Source organism: Haemaphysalis longicornis, unplaced genomic scaffold, assembly GCF_048455015.1.
Source record: "Haemaphysalis longicornis isolate Haplotype H1 unplaced genomic scaffold, Haemaphysalis longicornis Haplotype H1 scaffold_1, whole genome shotgun sequence".
Taxonomy (NCBI): domain Eukaryota; kingdom Metazoa; phylum Arthropoda; class Arachnida; order Ixodida; family Ixodidae; genus Haemaphysalis; species Haemaphysalis longicornis.
The window spans coordinates 312,100,389-312,121,134 of NW_027526203.1; the positions used below are offsets into that span (position 1 = coordinate 312,100,389).

The 20,746-nt window shown below is 44.8% G+C and overlaps 1 protein-coding gene across 1 annotated transcript in view; it reads left to right on the forward strand.

Annotated features, from left to right (window-relative positions):
- LOC144150033 (neuroguidin) overlaps positions 1-20,746 on the forward strand; it is a 33,060-nt gene that overhangs the window by 5,070 nt on the left and 7,244 nt on the right. The window contains exons 3-9 of the mRNA XM_077681832.1: positions 2,393-2,530; positions 3,985-4,069; positions 7,067-7,119; positions 7,811-7,910; positions 10,269-10,393; positions 12,631-12,686; positions 15,341-15,389. Of these exons, the coding sequence (XP_077537958.1) occupies positions 2,393-2,530; positions 3,985-4,069; positions 7,067-7,119; positions 7,811-7,910; positions 10,269-10,393; positions 12,631-12,686; positions 15,341-15,389 (606 nt within the window). The remainder of the gene's footprint in view (positions 1-2,392; positions 2,531-3,984; positions 4,070-7,066; positions 7,120-7,810; positions 7,911-10,268; positions 10,394-12,630; positions 12,687-15,340; positions 15,390-20,746) is intronic.

Below are 20,746 nucleotides of genomic sequence, written 5' to 3' on the forward strand. Positions count from 1 at the left end.
AGCAAAAATGGTATTGCTTCCTTGTGTTTATCAGCACTCTCTAAGTTGTGTTTTCACCAGGTTTCAGATAGTTACTGGCACAACTGGCGTGGTTGAGAATGCCAGGCTTTCCGGAGTATGTTCTATGTGCGACAGCGCAGAAGCTTGTTAGGCGGATAAAAGAATTGGCCTCCAAAGGACCGAGGGATGGTAAGCCTTGCGAAAGGAAAAAGGTTGCCGTAATTCCGAATAAGCACAAATTGTAGCATAGTCTCAGGCATGTAACTAGCTGTTTCATTGTAAATGTGTTTTTTTTTTTTCAGCCCCCAATAAGATGGGAAAAAGTTTGGTCACGTAGAAAGAAGGTTGGCACAATCTGATCTTTGAGTTAAAAAGAAAAGCTGTACTTAACAAGCACAAGTCCCCATTCGTCGAGTGTAAAATGGGTGTTATCTATCAAATTCCGTTCGACTGTGATCACGTTTATGTCGGTTAGAACACAAAAACTCACTAAAACATAAGACACATTCACATATTACTAGGCATTGTTCTGAACACGGGTGCGCTCCGCTGTTTGAAGATAGCACCATCCTTTCGATTCATCACAATCAGCTAACTAGAGAAATCGTCGAGGCATTCCACATTAGAAAAAGAAATGATTTGTGCATTAGTGAACCGTCGATAGCATTGCATGAGCAAGAATTTTTGTTCTTCGATCAGTCAGTTTGAGATGTGTATCATCTGTTGTGCATCATGATGTGTGGGCAGGTAGGTTTCGGTAGTAGTACTTAATGGGGTGATGTGGTTTCAATAAAATTAGTAGCGAGTACAGCATCATCCTGTCATTTCCTTCCCCTGGTGTCTGTGTTAAACACTGTTGTGCGAACATGTTCTTCCCACTCCGCCGTGCGCGGCGAAAGTGCGCGAACCATCTAGCCACAATGCTGCAACAAAATGTATTCGTAAATCCATGCTTCAGATTTTTTAGAAGATAAATTACAAAACATTAAAAATTTTTGGGTGAATCTTGCATGCGTGTTTCGATAATTCAGTTCGAATACTTTAACAAAGCGCCGTGGCTGCAGTGCTTTCGTACAACAGCGTGCGTGGTGAAGTGGAAGGAACCGTAGCGGGCGACACGCAGCTATCTCCACCTCTGGCACTGATTGCGCATGTGCCGCTTCGCCGAGACCGGCCACGCACTCCGTGTTACCTCTAACAGTGGCCGCGCCTGTCCATCAGTTCTCCCGTGGGCATCACAGAGCAAACATCCTGCTATTGGACGGCTTTTTTCTCGCACTTCCGGCGAAGAGAAATGTCGTCTGCTCAGTGTTGGGGGGTTGCGGTGGCACTTCTGGTTAAGTAGCGCTTCCTGCAGCATGCTTACACGGCATTGTGTTTGTCTGTATTTACCTTTTTTACTCTATTACCCCATTTCTCGCTACAACACGTGGGTGCATCTTGTCAAAAGACGCGTGCACCCTGCTTGAGTGCGCCGCTGGTTTGCTCTGTGCCTGCCCTGGGAGGCCGTTCATTGCGACTGACAAAGCAGTCCGAACTGGCACGTTTAATACACGGCTTTTCCGCCACTTTAAAATGTCTTTTTGACATGCTGCCAGCTGTAATTACTGCAAAGTGGCAAAAAAAGTCCCCACACCAGCGTTGGGAAATGCGAGATGGCGCTTTTTGGATAAACATTGCACGCACTGCATCAGAGAGGACAAGACACATACGATTCTTCTTGTGCGGCTGATAAAACATTCCTTACCAAGCATTTGTGATCACGAGTTTGCCACCACTTTAAACTCTTTTGTTGACGTGCTGCCGAGAGCAACCACCACAATGTGCAGTCAGTGTGGCGCAAAACCGGAAAGGGTTGGAGATGTCACCTCTGAGGAGCGAAGCATCATGGGAGGGATAGCTTGCACACCATCAACAGTAAGGAGAAGGCTGAAAAGAGGAGGAAATGGACCGGAGCAACAATGCACGTCTTTTTTTATTATTATTATTCAAAATTTCACAGCTAATGCATATCGCCAGAGTTCTCCACACGGTGGAATCTCTGGTTTCACTATGCAGAGCCACGTGTGTGAATTCAAGTGACATCACATGGGCAGTTGTTGTGGGTGTCGTTTACAGCTTTGCTTTCCAACCCCTTCACAGCGTCAATTGGAGCCAATTTTTTTTCTTTCCCAGCTGAAATAAAATGCGGAAATTCACGAAAGTGAGAGCACATCACAATGCCGAAAACTTTTGTAATGGTCTATGAAAGTTCACTGCTGTGGAATCTCCATTGAGTTACCGAAATGCATGTGAATGCTATGGCTTGCCTGCGACTACAGTTCCGCAATTGTGCCCAGTAACAAAGAAGTAGCGGGTAGGGCACTTCTGATTTATGCATGCTTGAATGCAGGGCCTGAGTCTCCTTGAGATGAAGAATCATGTCATGCTTACCTACCTGCTTGACCTGACGCACATTGCCTGGCGCAAAGTCTCTGGAGAAAGCATCCAGGGGGACCCTTCTATCTGGCGGCTTGTGCAGGCGCGAACGGTGGGCTGTTTTTCTTTCTTTTCAGCTTTCAGGGTGTTCCCTTTTGTTCAGTAGACGTTGTATAGTTTAATTAACTTAGCCCCTAGTATTGTTTTTTGATAATTGGGTGGTTTATGTTCCAGTACTTGTCAGTATTGTCACCGCAGAGGTTTTTTTTTTCCAAGATGTTTATGACATACACATTAACGTTATTGCAGTTTAACCATTGCCACCAGGCCTTTAGAGGTGTGTTCAATCAAAGTTAATTTGTTTGCTTTTTTTTTTTTTCGCAGCCTTAAAGGAGCCATGCAGGCAAAATATGTTTGTTGTACTCGAAGAAAGATTTCGTGTTTTATAGTGCCCCCAGCACTTGTCCGGCGGCAAACGATGCTTTATTCACTGAGAAATTGATCAATTTATTAAGTTAAAATTGTGATTCTCCTGCCAAATCATGTTTTTATGCCGTCTGCAATGATGTCACAAGAACAGGTCTTCAGGCGAAACCTAGTGCGCCATTAGGCTTGGCAGCCGACTGTGGAGCCTTTTTACCATCAGTCCTTTTAGATGGCGCCACCATGCTGCACCCAGCCGTTTTCTGTCTTTGCTTTGTCTGTGGTCGTATTTGCACCCGGCTCGTTTTTGTTAAGGTAGAAAATAATCGTTTCTTGAAACATGGTGCTCGCTCAACAAATATGGTCATGTAAGACACTGTCGCTTCTGCCAATCGGCCAGTGTCGTTTGAGACAACCCCAAAGCGCCACACTGCTGTGCAGTTGAACCAAGCATAGTGTGCGCAGTACCAACAGCAGGACGCATCGGTACTTCTATGTTTATGTGCACTTTAATAACTTACTCTGTTTACCCCACCTTTCTTAATGCTATAATAAGAATGTGCCCTAAATGTAAGCGAAATAGCTCGTTCGGCAAGCTTATAAGCCCTGCCTAATTTGCGTTTGCTTGTGGTGACCTCACCCAATCACAGAGCTGGCTGTTATGACATCATAGGTTCTGTTGCAGGAAATTAGCTAGTGGGTCGCATGGTCATTCCCATTTTTCTTAATTATGCAGCTTATTTGAGCGAAGTTTACGTTAAAAGTGGGGTCAGTATGATTCTAACAAGGTGGCCCCTAATGGCCCCTTTAAGAGCTACTGCTGCAGGACTTCCAACTCACCCGCCGCGGTGGCTCAGTGGCTAAGGCGTTGCGCTGCTGAGCACGAGGTCGCGGGTTCGATTCCCGGCCGCGGCGGCCGCTTTTCTGATGGAGGCGAAAAGCAAAAACGCCCGTGTGTACGAGATTTCGGCGCACGTTAAAGATCCCCAGGTGGTCAAAATTAATCCGGAGCCCTCCACTACGGCGCGCCTCATCGCCTGCGTTGCGTCGGCGCGTTAAACCCCCACAATCAATCAATCAGGACTTCCAACTCATTGCGAAGGTTAACAGCAAAGAGTGTGTTGCTTCTGTTGTTCTCTGCAGGTCCTGGAGCGAATTCGTCCCATTGAGCAGAAACTGAAGTACCAGATTGACAAACTTGTCAGGACAGCAACTCTGGGAACTGTCAGTGAGTCCTAATTGCGATTACACTCGTCTCGCTGCAGTGATGTCCACCGGACTTGCAGAAAAACTTGTGCTGGTAGATTCAGTGTGTTCAGAATCCAGCCAACAGTAGCAGCAGATATAATCTAGTGGCCACTTTAAGATTCACTTGAAAAAAAAAAAAAAGAAAAAAAAGGAGTCAATGCAGTTTGTTTCCTTTTCTCCTACAGCAGTGCTGTAATGCTGTGAAGATTTATTATTATTTTTTGCTCGTCAATCTCATGGTGTGTCTGTATATGAGGTTTTTAAATTTGATGTCTTGCTCACACGCTTGCTGTTGCAAGCATTTTCATGCAGTACCTTGTTTCTACGTGGCTTTTCCTGAGCCTTACCTCCTGCTTTGCTTGGTCAGGGCTTGAGAGAAATTCAATTGGTTAAGGATAACTGCATCATCTTGACTGTTAAAGCAGGGGTGGCTGCCATGGGTGTGGTGGTAACAGCAGGTTTGTGAAGCATGGTGACTGGGTGTATTAAAAGCCTGAATATTTGGTTTTGAAAATTGCAGATGTAAGTTGGTTAAAGCAGAATGGTACGCATAAAGTTCGTGGGGGGTTGAATTTTTGTGCATTACATTCGGGAAGATAGGAATATTTTGTTGCAGAGGGATTCCACACATTAAGGGTAAAACACCAACTGCAGAGTATAATAGATTGAGCCACTTGTAGTACAAGTGTTTTCATACGTACAATGGGATTGGGAAACTGTAAAGGGGTGAAGAGAGCAGAGATGTGAAGCTGGGGTGTTTTGGTGCATTGTTAAAGGACTTGTCAAAGAATTTCCAGGGTGCATCTGCATATGCCTCCATCCCAGATGTGCAGTAGGGTATAGGCTCCTGCCCCTCAGTCTGCTTTTCTTACGTTATCGAGAGATCATTACCTTTCTTCACTTATCTGGTAGCTGACACATCACTCTGCCCTACGGGTGTAAGGATAAAGGGAGCAGTGGCATGTGGCTCTCTTCTACCGACTGCCTCTCGTGGCGAGTGAGATCGCAAGCGCGCTCTTTGTTCGCTCCTCTGGAACATGGGGAGGAGCAGGTGGCAATGTCCAGACGAATGTTTGCTGCAAGCCAAGCACACATGGTAAAAATGATTTTGCCAGTTTGGTGGAAGGTTTGGAAAGAAGTGCCTTGGTGAGAGCTCGGGGTTCCCTAGGTCAGTAGGGCTGCCAGTCTTTATTTCCATGGAAAAGGGGCTTTGTGCATGCAGGTGAAAGAGGCCCAAGTCTAGGGCACCCATAGCGGCTGGTGTCCTGGGGACCCAGGTTGCTTGGCACTTCCTTGCCCTGGAGGTCAATGTGCCACCGTGGGGTGGCAGTGTTTATCGGTGCACGCACTTGTTTGTCTCTCACTGGCATTCCCCGTGCGATGGTGTGAGGGAGTGCAGCCTAGCTTTCTGCTTCGTGGTAAATTTAACGGGTTACTTGGCAGAGGCTTCCCAATTGATCACGGCAGCCAGCCTGACCATTGACCACTACCTTTTGGAGGGTTCTTTGCACTGTGCCAGTGAGTTGTCAAATCTCCCTGTGGCAATGCGAAGTTCTTATCACTTCAGGCAGCTAGATAAGTGGGCCAGCTGCTTTTTGCTTTTACTACCCACATTCAATTGTAAAAATTTTTACATCCAGTTGTTCGTGTCAATCTCTTCAAATTTTTAACTTAAACACTGGTCTTGAGGACATTTTTGTGATTTTTTAACCTTGAGATTTACACATTGAGTGTATTACAACATCCTGAGCACAAATATGCGGTCAGTTTTCGTCTTGGAAGTGACGGTTTAGAGTTGCGCAACACGTTATGCCACTCCGTTTCGGGCAATTTTTTCATTATCTACTATGAAATACTCGAATAGCTTTTGTCCCTTTGTGCTCTAGGAAGACCAGGGAGTGCGACTATACCACAGCAGTAATTTTAGCATTGTTTCTGCAAACACTGTAAACTTCATAAATGTCAAGTCATTAATTACCTATGTTTTTGTAATGTTTCTGCAAACACTGTAAACTTCATAAATGTCAAGTCATCAATTACTGATGTTTTTGTAAAATAACTGCATAAAAATCTTGTGGGAGCAAAAAGAAATTCTATACTTTTGTGGTTTTATTGCACTGTTCAGTTCATAAGCTTTCGAATGCAGTAAAAATGATACACATCGAAACAGTACATACATGTACCCAAGATATTGTACCCAACGGCTGACCTTGTGGGAAAAAAATTGGTTCTGGGAAAACAGGGCACGAAGCTTGGAAACATGAGCAAAAATGGTCATTCAGGCGACTTCAAAGGGCGACAGCTTTGTAAATACTTACGATACAGCTATGGTATTTTGCAGGTACATTCTTTGGGACCTGTAGACCGGAAATAAAATAATGCAGAAAATTTATTTTTTGGCAAATTTTCGGTCGGTCTTCGGTACCTCCTTAACGCTGCAAATGGTTGCTCTGTTTCTGGCGTGCCACAATCTTTCCACCTGTTCTCACTGACAGCTCGTATCCTTATCCACTGTGGATGGTGGCACAATTTGCTGAGCAGTGCAGTGATTGTCCGTGGCTTGGTTGGAAATATGGTGGCCAAAACACGGCTCAAACGTCATGGTTTCAAAATTTTAATGAGCATTGTGTGGAGAAGGCGACAGTAAAATGGGACCTCTCTGCAATATTTGAGCGTGAAGTAACTCCAGCCCCGTGGGGCCGTTTGCAACCTGCAGGTTCAATGTAATCATAGCAGTGCCACCAACTGGCGTGGGTGCCACCGTCGCAGGAGGGAATGGAGGTGGGCAACCATGAAAGGCTAGCTTATAAGGATGCTGCAGAGATGAGGAAATACTTCTGTTGTTTTCTGGATTTTCCTCTGCACGAAGTAAGAACCAATTTTCGTCCTAAACGCCAGGGTGTCTGCGTGCATCTTATCACTTTTATTATGCTCTCTGTGTCTGATCTGTTTAATCTCTTTCCATTTTGTTTTTCAGATGCTGATGATCCACTGAGGTTCCGAGCTAATCCTGCTGCACTTCAAGCAGAGGTAAGTTCTTTAGAACCAAGGGAATGCTCTAGCATATTAAAGTGGACCTGCTAAAGGGATGCCACAATCCATTTGCAAGTGCCATAATACAGCCCAGGTGCTTATTTTGGGTGAGATATACTGAAACAAAGGGCGGTTGGTTCACTTTTTTTAATTTGAGATATAATTAGACTCCAGCCAAAAGTACAAAAAATGGAGAACCCCGTTTTAGGAACCAGCTCGGATCTTTCCTCAAAAGGGACTGGGGCCACAATGCAGTGGTGTTGTAGTCTTTCAGTGCGGTTGCTTTCTCACAAAGCTATTTGTTGTGGTGCGAGGAGAGACTTCCAAGGGAGCAATTAAGGTTTTGTGGTATTTGCTGAATGTGTCACAACTCAAGTAAAGCCTCTTCATCCAGTTGGTTTCGTTCTCCAGGATGTCCATTCCTTCAGAGTCAGTTCTGTGGTCGGATGTCTCGCAGTGCTTGGCGACGGCACTGCACTCTGTTTTGTTTCCGGACGTGTTCAACACAAAAACAAATAACGAAAAATGACAGAATAGCCTGCTTCCCCTTACAACTTTGTTACAGTAAGGCTGGGTTACAGCAAAGCTTTGTTACAGTGAGACCTATGTGTTTCATGCCCAGATACCTTGCATGCTGTTTGCAAGTAGCAGTCATTGGCATGAGAATGTGTCTAACTTGCTTTTTCAGAGTGGTGACGAGTCTGAAGCTAGCGTGGAAGGCGGAAAAAGACGAAAGAAAGCTGCAAAGGGGGTGTACAGACCACCAAAGCTGGCTCCTGTCCACTATGGTAAGCTTGCCCTGTATGTTCCTTTGGTCACACACTCATCCTCTAGAAATCTGCTCTCAAACAGACTTGCACTGCTCCAAAACTGCCCTTTTACTGCTCCAAAGCTGCTCCAAAACAGCATTATAGGTGACCGGTAAATAGCGCAACGGCTCATGGCACATTGTCTGCTCCCGCCACTTCTAGTCTGCCTCCCATATGCCGGAGGCTTCCACGCGCGTGTGCGCGTGTTATTTATCTGTTTCCACACACAAAAAAAAAAAAGATATGTTCATGCATTGCGCATTCCATAACTAACAATGATTAAAGGCCGACTGCAATGAAAATTTACCTGTTCCAAATTTTACATCGTCTAGTTAGTATACACCACTAAAGTCTCTTGTGACCTAATTTTAAACTTCACATGCACACAGTACTTTTATTAGAACCGTTCGAAAACATTCCACTTCAGCCAATGCAGCACCTAGAAGAGTGTCACCACAACCATTTGCCACTGCGGTGAACCTCCAGATATGATGTTCCAGTCGCGACGCTCCCCTTGCTCTCGTCTCTCCACGGTAGCACTTGTATGTGCGGCTTCACGCTAGTGAGCAGCGTAATTCGTGCACCTTGCCTGAATAATTGCTTTCGCGCGTTTGTGTTTCCGAATGGACCTCTCCCTGTATGTAAACAACGTGACGTCACTAAGCGCACGTGCGCGACGGGTGGCGCCTGCTGGCGGCCGCGAAGTGAGGTGGCGGTTGGCAGAAAGCGCCAGCGCCGACGGCATGGCCTGGCCGCGCTGCGCCCGAAAGGAACGATGTGTCGTTGGTTCGGGCCGTCACTGGCTTCCCACATTGCAGGTGGGGGTCTAGCTATCCTAGCTGTGGCCGTCGCACCTCCATGTAGCTTTCCGCATCTACAACCTCCGCAATACTTTCGTTTACCGTACGGTCAACTGAACGGCGTCGCTTTCGGATAATCAGAGCGCGGCAGAACAGCCTAAACGAGTCATTCTGAAGGTTGGTGCTGTTGCGACGCATCCCAAAATGTTTTTTTAAGATTCTTTGTGTTCGGACACATACCAAGGAAAGCTAATTTATCGTTGCTTTCGAGGTCCGCTTAAGCTAAGCGCGGTGCCTCAGGCAGCTAAACGCTCCCTGTTCTTGGTCTCTTTGCGTCGCCCGGAGACAGTGGCGTACACACGATTTCATGTCGAGGGGAAAAAGGAAATGTAAAGCATGAAAGGATTAAATAGTAAAATAAGCAGCAACGAAACAAAAATATGAAGAGCAAAAGGCAAAAATTATTCCAATAAAAATATCGCGATGATGTCGTTCTCTACGAGATTGACCGATTGTTTTCTTACCTTTACCCCAGTGAAATCTCGAAATGGTTCATCGTCATTGTGAGAGTAACATAGCGGCCACATATGGTTAGTGCGTATACCTTGCAACAGTGCACTGAAATATTTTCGGTAGTCATTATTTCATGATAGTTAAAGTTAGTGTCATGTACGCCCGCTGCATACGCCAGCGTCGGGAGGCCGCAACAAATGAATACATTCACTGAGTCTGTTCGCTAAGGGCAAACACATTTTTCGAGTCGTGTGAGCGGCCCATCTCGCCCCGAAGGCACGATGCTACATGTGAGCACGCACGGCAAGCATCTCAGTTTTCCGGCATCCTCAAGGCAGAATATAATTGATCAAGGTAAAAATTTATTGTACTTACAAGCAATGAATTTCGTTCGTCTTGAACAGATCCCCCCATAACAAAAAACCAAACTTGTCGTTGTCGATCAGGCGGCAGGCGGCTATCGCGGATCCCTCGTCAAAACATTTATTTCGCGTCGCCTAAGCAGGTTAGGCATTCATTGTGTTTTTAATACAGTGCTCTACCTCCTCAAAACATGGCAATATTTCGCAGCAAGAAAATTTTTTACCGGTTACCTATTCCTGTTCTCTGAGCTGCTTTAAAAGGCTCAAGCCCACTTACACCGCTGCCGTGACTTCAACATTTTTAACTGCGCACTTCATTGAGCACCATGGCAGCCTACGGTTGAAACTGAAACTGTCTCGTGCTTAGGCCAGCCATGGTGCTAGTGTCACGTGCTGAAGGTCAGCCCAACTGCTCACTGTAAATGGTCAGGGTTCTACTGTAGTCATGGCCTGATTGAATTTTTTCATCATTATGTGGGGCACAACCACTAACCAGCAAGTGGTTTCGTGTCACTGGTATTTGTCTTTACGGCGTGCATGCAGAATAACCAGGTTTGAAGGCGGCCATTCAGTGGGGCTTAAACAATTTAGCAACTCGCTTCAGTAACCTCAAGTATTCTGCTTTCTCAAACTAAAAGGAAAGCTTGTTTTGTGCGCTGCAGATGGGGATGAGACAGAAAAAGAACGTCGGGAGCGATTGCTAGAACGGGCCAAAAGGAAAGCCCTGAGCACCAGCGTCATGGAAGAGCTGCGCAGTGAGTTTTACGATGGGCCCGTCGAGATCAGGGTGAGTGCTGCTCTGTTTTGTGTGGTTGGAATTGGCTACTGTATAACTGAACGTTATTATTTTTTGCCATCCATGATGTATGTCTGGAACACGCATATGCATAAAATGCTATTGTTGGCTTCACTATGGATAAGTGGAGTCGCCAATCCCCGCTGTCAGAATCCTTGTGAAAGTCTTTGGGGGAGGAGGGTCTTAAAGTTGTATCCCACAGGTACTAGTGTTACATCAGACAAACTGTCATACACTCTGACAGCCGTGACTCTTACATAGAAGGTTCTGTGCCTGCTTGTGCAAGAGCGAAGGTTGTATGCATTACATCTGAAAGCTTTGCTGACGCTTGCCATTCTTTCATGCAAATGCGGTTTTGGGTGAAGGTTGTCTCATTTTGTTAAAAATAGCCTTGTCATTGTCCGCTAATCTGTTCAGTCTCAACAAGGAGCAATAAGGACGGAATAGCAGAAATAAACAAGGCTAGGAAGGCATCGTCTGCTCATGCACGTATCCCTATAACCAGCTGGTGCCTTAGCTGCTTGTGTAGACTGCATTCACAATCTGGAAAGTGAGCAATTTGAATTGCCAATCGCAGATTTTATTCAAACTTTGGGCAGAGGCCAAAGAAAAAACTTGAAAATAATTCTGGAATGTTCACCATGTGTCCACACTTGTTAGCAAACAGTTCAGCAGAAGATTAGATCCTAGCTTGAACACTTACTGCAAAGCACTCCTGGTGGCACGAGGAGCTCCATTCTGAAATCTATGTCCGGATCCCTTGTCGTTCAAAATAGCAGTGTTGACAGCCCAGATAGCACCAAATGGCACCCAAATGATGTAGACTGTTTTGAATTATACAAATGGCATTTGTGACGTTGCTGAAGCAGCTTAAGGTGCACAAAATCAGGTTAAGGGCAAAAGGTGAGCTAACCAGTCCACCAATGTTCCAGGCTGGTCTCTTTCGTCATCACTGTCGGAATTCAAGTCAGTGACATAGCGTCATCTGCAAAGTTACTGATGCTAATGTTGTCGCAGAAATAAACTGTGGATGCTGCTGAATGGTGAAGGTTTCAGCGTTTGTGAGCATGCTCAGCACCTGCAAAGACTGTCATCCTCCTCCACGACTTCTCATGTTTTCGTTAGGGGTTCAAAAACTTGCTTTGCAGGATAATGAAATGCCACTGGAGTATTGAAACTAGCGTTAGCGGGCTAACGATGATCAGTGGATGCGCTAGGGAAAGAATTAAGCAGCAGCACCCTTTTCACATCTGTGCACTGTGGAATGGAAAAGCTCAGGGGTTCTAGCTGGGCCCATGCCATACGAGGAACTGAGCCAGCCATCACCTTATTCCATGCGCGATTGTAACAAACAGTTTACAAAGTCGGGTGTGAGGTCAGTATTGGGTTGTGGTAATGTACATTTTGGGTGGAAATGCATGGTGTGCTGTAAACTTGCTTGCACTGGCAGACTTGTGGACACACTGCGGCTGCTATCCAGTGTTCTGCCGTCTATTAGAGACTTCTGCTGAAAAGCCAAAATGTATTGCTGGAGTTAAAGACTGCATAAGGCAGCCATTACAAAACTTCGACAAGTCCACTTCAGTATGATGCCTTAGTATCATTTCACTTTCGCTTCATTTTGAATTCAGTATGTTCTCCCATTGGTCTTACGAAGCTAAAAAAAAAACTGTTGGATGTTATTGTGTAGGGGGCACTTCATAACAGAGCAGAAGCAGCAGTAACATGTTTTGAGATCTCAAGTAAGATTGAGGTGACCTCTGGCTTGCACTTCATTGCATGGTTTGATGTGGGAAGGGATAAAATAGCTGCATTGTTGAATAAAGCATGGAATTGCCTTGAAAATTCAAAGCAGTGTCAATGCTCAGTCGTAGTGAATGTAGGGCACCTACTTCGGTATTAGCCCTGCCAGTGGGCGCCACAATATTAGACCTTCAGTGCAGGGTATTTTTTGTACGGGCTGTTTCATTTTGCCGTTTTTAAAGTTTTTTGTGCAGTCTGTTTTGTTTCCACATCGATAGCAAATATTTTACTTTTTTCATCATTGCTGTACTCATTAGAAACCAAATTTTATGGTTTATGTGAAGAAACACACTGTTCACATCGAAAAGCATGGCAGTTGCTAGCTATTAGTAATTTTCTGGGCAGGTCATGTGACCTACCTTTTTGGGACTGCTTTTGCAGAAATCTAATCCTTTTACAATGCAAATCATTTGTCATGATTACAGGATACCTATGACAGCCAGAAGGCAAAGCAGAACAAGTCAATAAAGGAACGTACACAGTAAGTATGATCGCATCTGTAACACATGTAGTAGTATGTAGCGTGGTATTATTGCTTTCTAAACATTTGCTTTTTAGCTTTGAAACCATTAGTAGATTCTGTCACATTTTTTTCTGGCATGTGTAGGCTTATGTAAAATTTTCAAGTGATGGTATTTAAGGGGGGACGTGGCTTTCAAAATCAACTTTTTTATTTCTCTGTGGATTTTGATGAAAATTGGCACAGCAACTGGAAATGCTTCCATGATAACACCATAAAAATTTCAAACTAATGTTTTGAAAACTTTTTTATATATTAAATTTTCTTTCTGTTCCGCTTGTACCGAGCTTGAGCGGCTTATAAAACATGATAGAAAATTAGTTCGAAGTGCTTTGCATTCCCAAATGAATGGACGAGGTCGTGACAGTTTTAGAATTTTTTTTTTACAACACAATGTTTTTTAGTTTTCATTTTTTTAGAGGTTAATGTGCAATAGGCATGTTGACTGTGAACGATTATTTGAATAAAAAAATCACAAAAAACAAATCTGGAAAACCAAGAGTGTCACGACCTGAACTGTTCATCAAGGAATGTAATGCAAGAAACGGAATCAAAATAGATCCAGCGGTCACAAAAAAATCCCTGGTACAAGCGACACAGGTGGCAAAAAAAACTGTTTTGAGAAAACGGCTTCCAAAGTTGCAACATAGGTTTCACTTATCAAAAGTCGTCACGGTTGTAGCCTTTCATGTCCTTTTGAACATGGGGCTTCTGGAATGCCTTGCCTTGAAATTGGAGTGCCTTTTACAGCCTTTCTCTTTCCAGAAAACATCATTTTCAGCTCCTCTGTGAAGAGTACATACCCCACTTTGCAGACCAAATGAAGGGGGAGATGGGTTTCAATGGGCTTTCAATGCAAAGTAGGTTAGCTGGTTGGCTGTATCGCACTGAACAGCCTCCTTTTGCAGTGTTGTCACCATGGCAACAAGTTAAGCATTTTTTTTTACTTAAATTTGAACATTTTTGGCTTTTTTTATGTTTTATCATCTTGCCTGGCACAGCAACTTAGTACTCATACGTGCAGGTGTTCATTGCCAAAAGTTTGCATACCACAAGGATGAAAATGAGCTACTTTGAAGCTTGGTAGAGTATTCTGCATAACTCCCAACTTCAATGCAAGAGCATATTTTTTTACTACTTTTGACATTCAAGGCATCCAATATTTCTCGCAGCAAAGCCAGTATGCCCTAAGCAGTGGTATCAATAATTTCACTAAAAAATCACTGTTAAATGCTGCGACGGAAACGTACATTTTTAATGCAGAGAACATATTTTTATTCCTATATTACTAACTCAAACCTGTTTGCATGAAAATTACAAGTGCACGGCAAACGTTGCGCAAGAAAGGCGATATGGCTCGCGCGCATCGCAGCGCACGCTTACCGCGACATATCGAACTTTGATTATAGCTGATATGGCTGGTCAGGTCGCTTTTAAGGTTAAATCTAATGTCGCAGGCATTAATTACAATTACTGGCGTTCAATCGTAACCGGTTGCCCAGTCATGTGCTGCTCCAATGCGCGTCGGCTATGCCGTGCGCGCCGCAGCGTTTAACGCGTCGACCGTTTCTTTCTCAAGGCTAGCGAGCCCACAGTCAAAACACAGCAATAACTAAGCGTGTAAACATCGCAAACCCGACCAAAAGTTCACTTCACTAACCGCTATCGCAAGCGCACACACCGCGTCACCCTCCGGGGTCTGGCGACGGTAGAGTCACGCGCACCACGAAGCGTTCGATGACCTCCTCCTTTCGAGCCACACAACTTCCCGTAATCTGGCTCGTTATCTCCGGCATTCCCACCGCGATAGCGTCCGTGTTGAATGCCATAGATTGAACAAAAACTCGGCCGAGCGAAGCGGCGAAAATGAACTCAAACCGCTCGCTACGCAGCTCAGGCGGCCGCCATCTTGCGTTGCGCCCGTGACATCCAATCAGGAGGGTCGTTGTTCTGCGCCCCGACCGGAGGACCAATAGCGCTTCAGCATCTATTTCTAGCTTCGTTTGTGCGTCGTTTGTTTTCTGCCGTTTGTGCGTTTGTGAATGAACGAAGATAAAAGAGACGAGCAGAACTGGAAAGAATCGCTCGGCCGATCTAACCATATCAAAATGGCCGCGCCCGGTGGCACCAGTGCGGAGATAGAGCGCTCTGAAAATTGCCGTTTTTTCGCCCTTTTGCGCTGATAGTTTGTCACCACGCCTGACAAAAGTATTTTTTTATGCCACTTTGCAACGCTTTTCAGCCTAAAAACTTTGCAGACGCATAGAATAGGAAACATAGAAGCCGAATATGTGGGTTTCAAAAAAACGATGTTTTGGTCATTTTCCCGAAGTTGAAAGCCGCGTCCCCCCTTAAACAACATTGTTGTGGCATTCTAGTGATTAATTAATAATAAAACATTGCCAACATTTTGGGGCCATTTTTAGCACGTAGTTTCAGCGTGGCAAAATGAGGCTCTTCCCGAACAGAGGTGGCAAACATAGTTCCAAGAAACTTTTTTTTTTTTTAACCTTGAGGGATTCTCATATGCTGTCTGCATGGGGAGTGGTCCCAACTACTATGATGTATAAGTAATTGTCAGATGAAGTTCTAGTGTGTTTTTCCTTTTTTCTCAGGTATGAAGAAGACAACATGCTTAGGCTCACAGTAACCAAGAAAGAAAAGGTGAGTTGTGTTATTGTTACATTACTTACGACTTGTTTCCACCTTTTCTTTGCCACATTTATTTTATAAGAACCAAGTTCCTTTGGTTTGGGTGAAATATAAGAAAATTAGCATTCCTCTAGCCCCCTCTTCCCCCCCCCCCCTTTTTTTTTTTTTTTTTTTCAAAGAAGGGCTGAAGTGTGTCGAATTTGTTTAAATTTATTTTTCTATCTTTGTTAAGCTTGGCAGAGCCTAAGGGGGAAAAAAATCTTGGAGCACATTGCTTAAAGTATAAATTGCTGAAAATGCCAAAGACTAGGTCTCTGTGATCATTGGCACAATCAAAGCTTAAAGGCCAACTGCACTTAAATTTTTCTTTCTCCAAATTTGATCCAAATCAGTAGTCTATGCTCTTAAAATCACTGTGGCGAAATCCTAAGCTTCATAATCACAGAGCACGCTAGGTACCGTCGTTCAAAGTACCTCCGAGCAGACGACGTTTGCACCTGGCGGAGAGTTGCTGAAACAAATTTTGAGCGGCCTGTGACGGAGGTTGGGGAATCTGTCCCGTGAAGCTGGCGCTTCTCCGGCGACTTGCACGGCGCTCTACTGGGCACAGGGATGCGTTTGCCCGGGGTTTCTCTGCTACACTAGCGTGCTGTACCGCCGTTGCCATCACATGTTTAAAACTAACTGCATAGGTAGCAATATCCAGCATTTCTTCAATGCAGTAAAAAAGATTAGAAGCCTAAAAATTATTCATGCACTGGCGAACGTTTTGGAGTTTGCAAAACTTTTTTTTACTTGAAAATAATATTTTTACTCAAAGAAAAAATAGCGCGAAACGTGCACTTGCCTTATATTTGTCATTCCTATTCATCTACCACAGAAAAGAAAAGATATTTTATAAATTCTTCACCACTTGTACTTCCGCGTCCAATATTTGCCATATTTGGGCTGGCCCAACATCCCCTCCAACCTTTAGACTTTTCCAAAAGTTTGACGACCTAACTAGATTTGTTGTACACGCAGATATAAACATTTGTGCGAAATTTGCCTCACTGTCTAAGTGAACCAATATCAGCCTTTCACGTAGTTACAAATACATCCGCATAAATATCGGCAGTTGTCCTCACGAACCGCGAAGGCTAAGGAAACTACTCCTCCCCCTAAACAATAAACTAGATTTTTGTGCAATTCCCAGTTGAAGTATGCACTTTTGTAGAGCGCTAGATTTAGTTTACTTGAAAGTAAAATGTTTTCAGTGGCACATGTCTCTGGTGAAAGTAGAAAACAGCGATAGATATAGGTAACTTTTTCGTGTTTTAGTGCATCATTTAGCTGCGGAAGCTGGTTTATAGTTTCAGACCACTTTTATAATTCGATTCTTGATGTGCAGCAAGGGGAAAATACTGGGCCGGCGAAGCTGTTTGATCGTAATGTAAAGTAGAAATAGTGATTGCATGATCTCCGATCGCGTGCGGTTTGTTCCTTTCAAAGAGAGCGATGTGATAGCCGAGGCGCCGGCTAACAAAAGCTGCTTTTCGATATTGTACGAGCAAGTAGCTTTGAAAATCAAGGCCCGCTTTTTTACTTGCAATGCTAAGGATTGCTACTCCGGCAGTTATTCTGATGGGAAAAAATTACTGTCGGATGGTCTACTTCATCTCGATTCATAGCAACGCGATGCCGGAATTGTGCCCGACTCCATTATCCTGGGCAAACGTTAGTGGAAGTTCTTCTGTGGAAACAACAGTGTGAAATGCGACGCTACCACGCCCATTTGAAGGCGACTCTGAGCGGTCGCCGGTTCTGGCGCGGCCACTTCCGTTCCATCACGTACATCACGTCCGGCCGCCGGTAATGGCCGCCTTTTTTGTTCAGTTTTGGTTCCGAAAACACCAATGTCGCGGGCCGTTTGCGTCGCACGTGTTGATGTTTGAGACACAGTATTTTGCTTTTCACACCCTTTTTATGTGTATTATTAGGTGGCATTATTTTTACGTTGTCAAAATTTTGAGTGCAGTTGGCCTTTAACTGAAGGCAAATAGCAAGTTGGGCTCAGACAAAAGTTCAACTGCCCAAAAGCCCTCACAGCATTTATTCTGCGGTGAAAGACGCTTTAATTGCCAAAAAATTAGCAATTGAAAAACGCATTTTCTTCCTCGTACCATTGTATGACGTCTCACGTGACGTCAGCAGTTGCCAGGAGTGATTGAGACGGTGGTGTGGTTTGGCAGGTAAACTGAAACCTACCGAGTCAGCCATCGCGGCCGCAGGAGCCACTGGTCATGCACTCAGCGCATATGACAAAGCAACTTGCCCGCCCCACACTTTCATTACCTGCCACTCTCTGTGATTCAATTTTGGTGCCGTACGGGATTTGAAATGGTGGTAAACAATGTGAATGTGCCACGCGACCATTTACTTCACTTACAAATCGTCTAGCGGACAGCGCAACCACAACGAGGTCGATGACAGGCGCTCTTTTTATTTTCATTCTCGTTATGGATAATCGGGTTTTAGTCACTTCAGTCCACTCGGCTTAACAACATTGCGCCATCTGTTAGTTTAACTTGTAGCAGCCTGCAATGCTGAATTTTTTTCTGTCGCAATATGGTAATATTATTGTGCCATCTGTTGGAAGATTTTGCAAGCGAGTTGCCTGTTAGCCCATTTGCCAGAAGTGTGCCTATAGCTTTTAAAAGGGCCCAAACCACTCCTAACAAACGCCTTGGTGCCAGTATGACATGAAAACGTGCATAACATGATACAAATATCATTTTACCTACATACTCACTGTAGTGGAAGCATAGTAGCACACAATGCCCTGAATCAAAAGACCCGGTTTGATGCACACATTTTATTCAACTTCAAAAAAATTAAAAAAAAATAGTTTCGAACAAACACATCATCACAGCATGCACTTTGAGGCCGAAGTGCGAAATTACCAGGAGATTGATTGCCTCCTGTTCGTCATATGGGTAGCACTCGCTTATTGCAATTTACAGGGGCGAACAAGTCGCTTCACTCCGGCGCAAGCCGAGAAGGTTTTTAAAAAGACTCTCGCACACACGGGGTTGAATCATGGCTAGTGATAATTCCAACATAGTAAGCACAGTCCATTCTAAGGAGAATGCCGTTGAATTTCATTGCGAAGTGAACACAACCACAACACATGCACAGCTTCGGCAGCCGCCGACCTGGGTGCAAAACTTCGTTCGGGCAGACAGCACTACGAGAGGGAGCAAAGAACTTGTTCTATCAGACACAAATAACTGTCCCCAGGAGAGCGGAACTGTGGAAGGCCGATGCGCTACTTGCCACCATGTCGTAAACAAGGAGATAACAGGCATGTGACTTCGCCGAACCTGCAATAACCATCGCAACCACCACTGGCGCTGCGGCTTGGCAGCTTGCGAATGTCGGCACGGCTTGAATTATACCTGTACATTTATAATTGTTTATGACTCATGAAAGTGAATGTGAAAAGACAGATTTTGTGTTTCCTTGAGAGCTTGTGTGCGCGATTCTTGTTCTGTTGTTCGTCACGTGACTCTTGGCACATCCACTCAGTCGCCGTTCACGTCATCTCTGCTGGGCAGCGGATAGCTTCATTTTTTTATCATTATTTCCGCGATTATTTTCAAGGTACTGACTCAGATACTGGTATATTCGTTTTCTGCTGATGCCAGTTATCTATTCAGACGAACTTCGGTTTTGTCTTCAGTGTTGCTTTATAAGTTAATTGACACTGTGGTCAGAGTTTCTCCATAAATTGGGGTACTTTAGAGGAATACCCATGCTCTGTTTCCATGTTAGTGCCACCACGCTGTGTGTCTGTGTTGAAAACTGAAAAATCGCATGATTTGGAAGCAGCCTCTGGATGTGGCAGATTTGGTGAAAGTACAGTAAGCAACGGAACAGTCGCTAGAGCTGGCTCCGCTACTGACTGAAACCAAATACAATGTGTTGTGCCCTCCCGTGCCAAAGCAACCATCACGGGAAGGGTTTTATTACCTCCATGCGGTGTGCTAAAGGGTTGGAGATTCGTGTATGGGGTTGAATTCGACACCGAAGTACGTGCTCTACCATTGGTGGCACTGCTTGTCAACAGCTGCATTGACAAAAAGAACCAGCATTAACTGAAAGGGATGGGGTAGAAGGAACACAAGAGGGGGGAAGAAACAAAGAATGAAGCATTGGTGATAACCACGCGGTTGTTCCGACGGATGTTACTTGAGATGCATTGACTGTCCACCCCATTGACAGGGGAGTGGAGTGGTTGCCTTGCTTATTGATACCCTTGATGTGGCTTGAGTTACCGTATTTACATGATTGTAAGTCAACTCGAATGTAGGTCGACCCCCCAAAAATTGCATCTCTCCCCCCAAAAAAAATCCGAGTGCAGAAAGCACCCCGTTTGAACACTGCTGTGAACGAGCGCGAAGAGAATTCTTCAGGCCCAGGGCACTCATGACAGACGGGATGATTTAGCACAACACAGAAGTGACACAAGCACGCGGCAAGGCGGCCGCCTAGAAAATCGTATCACAAAGAGAAGCTCTTCCGTCAACTACCACTACCCCCCCCCCCCCCCCCATACGGCGGCTCTTAGCCGTATGCTCGTGGTGTGCGCAGTAGATGTTAAAAAAGAAGAGCTTTTGTATAAGCACGCGGAATAACCATGCGCTGTGAGTTGAGCGGGAAACTTTATTCCCAATCACAAGAACACATTTGTTGCGAGATGACAACCATCGAAGCTACTGGCAGCAGCCACTGCCGCACGATATCAAAACAAACAATATGGAGGCTGACGGAAGCAACTGCTCACGATTTCCTCTGATTTGTGAGTACGTTACTCGCATTCAAGAAGCGTTTTGTTCGTGTCTAATAAACAAAATGAGTATTACCGAATCCCTTGAATCAATGCACGCCGCTGACGTAGGGACAATCATATCACGTTGCTTAGTACACTTCCAAACGCGCTGGTGGAACACGCTCTAGAGGTATGGTGGACAAAGGGCACAGATCGGGAACGCCAACTTTCAAAATCGGCATCACCTTTATTGACGCCAGAATGTATGCAATGGCAAACGCCACGCTTCGACTGTAACCACCCCCAACATTGGATTGTCAAACTTGAAAAAAAGGTTCGACCTACAATCGTGTAAATCACTACTATTCATTACACCTCTGCTAGTGCTGTGAGCAGTGCCAGCCCAACCTCAGGACGGGCTGGGTTGGGCCTGTGCCCGTTTCTATTCACAATAAGTTTTCATGACATTTAATTTTACCATTTACACTGCAAATGTCATTTTAGCAAGTGTTAACTGTACTGTTAGCAAGTGTTAGCAATGCGGGCTGCAGTATGTGCC